General features: G+C 58.3%; 1 protein-coding gene across 1 annotated transcript; it reads right to left on the minus strand.

Moving 5' to 3' along the window:
• Positions 1-6: 6 nt before the first annotated feature.
• On the minus strand, positions 7-5,512 carry PTPRCAP (protein tyrosine phosphatase, receptor type C associated protein). Its single transcript, XM_006034179.3, has 2 exons — positions 5,012-5,512; positions 7-1,440 (listed from the first exon to the last, which is right to left on the minus strand). Exons 1-2 carry the CDS (start codon positions 5,492-5,494, stop codon positions 829-831), a joined length of 1,095 nt encoding a protein of 364 aa, XP_006034241.2. The 5' UTR covers positions 5,495-5,512; the 3' UTR covers positions 7-828.
• Positions 5,513-5,586: the final 74 nt, after the last annotated feature.

A 5,586-nucleotide genomic window follows, 5' to 3' on the forward strand; every position in this document is an offset into this window, starting at 1 on the left:
TCGGCATTCAAGGGGTGGCTACATTGTGCCTGCCCCTGGGTGGGGAGGGTGCCCTGGCTGGGGGATGGGGGAAATGTCTATTGGGGCTGGCAAGCCCCCTGAGTGTGGTAGCAGGGCCCTTGCTGCTGTTGCCGCTGCTGCTGTATCTGTGCCAATTAAAGACTGGATCAGGCTGGAGTCTGGCCTGCCCTTCATTTCAGGTGTGTGGGTTGTGGGTCACTGGCAATACTAGGTGTTGCGTGTGAGTTGTTGGAGGAGGTCCCTTCTGTGCTCATACTGTGCTCCCACCTTTCTTTGGGATAGGGAGGTGACAACAGGGCCAGGGTCCCTGTTCTTTTCCCTTACCAAGGCGTGGGTACTCAGGCTTCTCCACCTCCTTTTAATCCCAACCCTTGACACACCTTCTTCCCATACAGATGAAGGGGCAGAGGCTGCCATACTGTGGGCAGTGTCACCCATTTATTAGTGCCCACAACAGAGCCGCATTGCCTGTACAGCCAATCCCACCGTGTATGCAGATCCTTGCCCTCTCCCCCCGCCCCAGTATCCCACGAGGCTGCACCATTTTCCTCTGCACAGACTGCAGGCAGTGCCAGTCAGGGCAGGGGGTAGGGTTCCCTGGCACTGAAATGAGCAGAGCAAGCTACACTTTTGGGGGATGCAGGGAGCAAGGAGTCTCTGGAGAGAGGAGTGGTGAGGGAGGGGTGCAATCTGTTAGAGCCCTGTAGAGCCGGCAGCGTTGTGGAGTGGGGACGGACTTCCGGTGCTCCAGAGAAGCACCCCTGGATCCCCTGGCAGAGTTCATGCATGCCCTTTCCTTAGCTGCTCCTAGAGGGCGGTGACATGTTGGTTTTTGGCCCCCTCCCCAGGGCTGTCTTCCCAGGTGGCTGTGCCAGAGAAGGAGTGCAGGTTGCTGAGCAGGGCTTCAGCGTTACCCCCCTCTGTGACACACACGGCCTCCTGTGATCCTTCAGGGGTCTCAGGAAATGCTGGGATGGTGTCCGCGTCCTTGTCCTCGTCCTCTTCCTCCTCCTTCTCATCCTGTTCCTCTTCCTGGCTGTGCTGCTCCTGCCTTCCTCTGCCTTCCTCCATGTCACACAGCTTCTGTTGTTCCTCTTCCTCTTCCTCCTTCTCTTCCTCCTCCTCATCATCATCATACTCCTCCTGCCAGCCTTGCATGGAGGAAGACCTCCCTCGCAATGCCTGCCAGCGCACCCTCAGTGCTGCCAGTGCCCGGCAGGGCTGACAAAGGTGCTTGGGGTGGTACTTGCCATCCGAGTCCTTGCTCAGCTTGTGCCAGGCCAAGGCCAGCACCAGGAGCAGTAGCAGTAGGAAGAGGACCAGGAGGACCACAGTGATGGAGTCCCGATCCCCATTCTGGTTGGAGCCCAGCACAATGCCTGGCAGCAACAGGAGCAATGCTCCCCACGGCCGCAGCCCCTGCAGGGTGGAAATGGGAGTGGGGTTAGGTGCCAATTGGCAGAGGTGTGCCCAGAGCCTTGTACTTCTTGGGCACTGTGCCAAGGGCCACCCCACCCCTCTCCCTTCCCTTCCCTTCCCTTCCTTAGCACCTGCTGGCAACTTTCCCAGCCCTGTACACCCCCTCCCCCTGCCACACACACACCTTCCCTGCCCTTTTGAGCAAGCAGTCTGTCGTCCTGGCCTAGGACTTTCCACGCTGTATCTTTCCCCAGGGCCTGAGAGCACCAGGCACAGATCCGCCTACAGGTGGCAGAAGTAATGCATGTGTGTCCCGCCTGGCTGCTAAAGGACGTAGGGACTGCTGTTCTTGTTGGGTTGCAGTTAAACTGCAGGCAGGTTGGGGCGAGCATGTGGATGGAGTGACCCCAGTATGTCACCAGCTCCTTACAGTAGCCTAACAAGCACTGGGCTGTATAGAATTAATTCCCTGCCCCTGTAGGTCCCTGCTGTTTTATCCCAGCTAGAAAACATCCTTGGCTTGGCCTGTCAGCAGAAAGAATCTTCCTCTTGCTAACTTTGTCCTTGAGTGTCTCCCCCAAACTGTTCTGTGCTGACAGCTGCTGCAGGTGGTTGTGGCTCAGAACTGGTGCCTTGGCTGCTCTGAACTGAGCCTGAATTGACAGTGCAGGCTAAACTCCTTAGCTAAAGGCTTCAGAGAAAGCAGGGTGGTTTATCAGCATGCAAGCTCAGTGCAGGCCTGTGCATGTGAGCAGCAGCAGAGTTGGGTGGGGGGAGGGAGAGGAGAAGTCCAGAGCTGGTAGAGCAGGGGGCCATCAGGGGAGAGGGTATGGGTTATGCTTGGGTCTTGGGTTTTCCCTACTCGCAAAGCCCTATGTCATACAGTGGAAGGGGCTGTTTCTGTTAAGCGTCTTCATAGCGCCTGCACCTGCTCTTGGGCCAATGAGGGTTCTTATGTCTGCTGTCCTCAGGGGCTAAGACTGCTGTGTGGTGTCACTTGTTTGCACTACTGGGTAGCAGCGAACATGGGCCATAAGCTTGTACCTGTCATGCCTGGCTCCCAGCACCCGTGGGCGCGGGTTTCTGCCGCCTGCTGGGCTAGCTGACAGGAAGCTGTGGTCAGCTGCCGTTGCTATCACCAGCCTCAAAAGTGTGAGAGGCAGCTCTGCAACAATAGCAGGGCCCAGCAGAGACTCATCCAAACCCCTGTGCCTCTGTGCTGGTAGCTAAAGCAGGAGGCTGAACAGTAACTCCAAACACTGGTGTGAGCAGCCAGCTAGAGCCCCGAGCTGTAAGAAACTAAGCATTGCAGTCTCTACCCTGGGGGACCACATCCTCTCAGGGCTGGGGCCTGCCACTGGATGCTGGTGTTGCTTGGTGCTGAGTTATGGAATCCTACATCCCCTGGAGAGCTTTCTCTGCAGGGGAGGTTTAGTGCACTCATTAGGGGTGGCTTCCAGGGGGAGGTAGATGACTTTGAGTCTTATGGAGAGGGTAGGGCAGGGCAGGTCACTCGCAGCCTGTGCTGCAGTGGGCTTATTTGGTAAAAAGTTTCCTCTCTCTCCTAGCAAGATTTACCTGGCTCCGCACTGCCCTGGATAGATACTGGATGGGGCAGGGATGTACCCATTAGCAGTGGGGTGAAAGAGAATAAGAGCAAGGCTGACCCCTACTCATGGGCAAAGGGGCTTTGTGATTCCATTAAAGTAGCCCCATTTAAAACCAGGAAGTGTCAGGTTGTCTCTGGTTCCCACCAGCCTTGTCTGTGATGCCAGTTCCTACCTGGCAGCCAGCCTCTGCTTCAGCTCCATGTTACGGTCCAAGCAGATGTCAGCAAAGGGCACTGGCAAAGCTGGGGGAGACCCCAGGGCTGGAATGGTGGAGGGCTGTGGGATATGCCTCAGGGGAACTAGCCTTTGCCTCAGTCCTCTACCCCTCCCTGCCCTGTGCTGGCTAGGGGCATCCACTTTGACTGAGGCTAGGGGGCTTCTTGCAGCAAGTCCAGTTCATCTGTCTCCCACTGGGCCCCTGGGGTGATCAGAGCCAGGATGGGGCAAAAATGGGGGTGAGATGGGACCACAGGGTGGGCTGTGGCTGGGCAGACTTGCCAAGAAGCTAGGGCCCAGCCAGGATGTGGTCCTGGGGTGGCTGCAGCCCTGTAAGGTCCCATATCCACCCTGGCCAGGGAGACCTGCTCATCTTTGACCTCTACATACCAGGAAGCAGAGGCTAAGTGTAGGCTGTCCCCCCTGAGTGCCTGCAGGCCAAAGTCCAGCGCTTTATGTGTAGCCAGGCAGGCCTGGCCTGAGTTCACACCTACTCCTGTGAATTCGGGGGTTCAGAACTTCAGCCCCAGCTGTGCTCAGTGCTGTGCTCCAGGAACAATTCCCACCCAGGCCTGGCATTCACACTCCTGCCCTGTTGCCAGTGCCCGCAGTGTGACAATGCCCCTTCCTGAGACAGCCCACAGTGCTGATGAGAAGCCTGCTCCATCCCAGTCCCCTGCCTCTCCTTATGCCACCCATGGGAGAAGGGGCTCAGATCCCCCAGCAGAGCTGACCCCCCCCTTCTCCACCACCCACCCTTGTTAGTTATATTCAGCGCCAGGACAGTGCTGAACTCAAACCATGGAGCACTCTTCCTGTCCTGTTCCAAGCTTCTTCCTGTTCTCTTAATCCTCTCCCAAGCATCCCCCTCTGGGATTGGGTAGGGCCAAACTACAGGTGAAGACGGGTGTAATGGAGAAGGGGCGGAAGTGGCTGAAACCAAACAGCGGGGATATGTTGGGGGAGGCAGTCAAAGAGGATGGGGTATGCAGGGCACAAGGCAGCCATGGAAGGGAGGAGATGGGGTGGAAGCCATGTGTGGCAGCAGGGCCCTTGCTTTTGGCGGGGGGTGGGAATGGATTCCCGTGTCTCTGCACCGGTGGGTTTGCTGGTGCTTGAGTACAGAGAGCGGGCGGAATGGGAGGCAGCTCCTACCTACAGAGCAGATCCCCTCTGCCATTTGGGGATGGGGAAAGCAGTGGGATGCACCCCTGCACCAACCGGGTCACCATGCACCAGAAGATGAGCCTAGTATGATGGGGGTGACTCTGCCCTGTAGTCCTCCCACCCCCCAACCAGAGGTTCAACTCCAGCTCAGGCCCCTGCGGCATCTTCCCCGAGTTGGGGTGTGCAGACACTTTGGGAGTGGCCAGCTGTGGGGGAGAACTGGGGGCCCCACCCCATACCCCTGCCTCTTCCAGAACCTGCCCAATGAAGAATGAAGTGGGAGGGTGTTCCCCAGCCCTGTCAGGAGCACCTGTGGGGTAAGGGAAATGCCCACCTCAGCCACGCTGGATGCCAAGTGCTAGCAGACTGGCGCCATGTGCAAGAGACATGGCTAAGACTCCTGCGCCCCCTTCTCCCCCAGCATACCTGGCCCAGCCTGGTACCCCAGAAGAAAGTGACCCACCGTCCTCCTGCCACAGGGGAGCCTGCTCCTCATCCACAGCCCCTCCTGCCACCTCCACCACTCCCAGGGTCCCCCTCCCTTCTCTGGCACCGTGGGGAGAGGTCAGGTCTCTCACCATTGTGAGGAAATGCCCAGGGCAGATTGCAGCTCCTCGCAGTGCAGGGGCTTCTGCTCCAACTGGCTGCAAGTGAGGCAGGCGGGGAGTGGGGAGGCAGCACACATGCAGGTGTTTCCTGCCAGTGCCGGAGCGCAGCTGCCACAGTCTGTGCAGCCCCCTGGGGGACACCTTCTGCAAGTGGCTCAGAGGCACAGAGTCATCATGCGTAGTGGGCTGCTGTGGATGCCGGGGCGGGGGTGGAGAGAACACTGCTCGGCTGCTTGGCCCTTCTGGCGCCAAGGCTGAGGTCTGCCCACATCGTTGCCTACAATGGAGTTGGCACATGGCTGCCTGAGGGGTTTGTAAGCTCACAAGGACTTGGAGCAAGGCAGGGGGGAAGGAGGCACTTAAGATGGCAATGGCCGTGATTGCAGGGCTGCCATGATATAGAGGCCTGGGACATCCTGGCCAGCTGCAATCCCCCTCTGCCTCCAGGGACATGATCTACTGAGAGGTTGCTGCAGCCTGACTGGGAATTGTAGGAAGCTGGGTTGAAGAGCTGCCCTGCCCCTCTCACACATGCTCCCCCACAT

This window comes from Alligator sinensis, unplaced genomic scaffold, assembly GCF_000455745.1.
Source record: "Alligator sinensis unplaced genomic scaffold, ASM45574v1 scaffold1002_1, whole genome shotgun sequence".
Taxonomy (NCBI): Eukaryota; Metazoa; Chordata; order Crocodylia; family Alligatoridae; genus Alligator; species Alligator sinensis.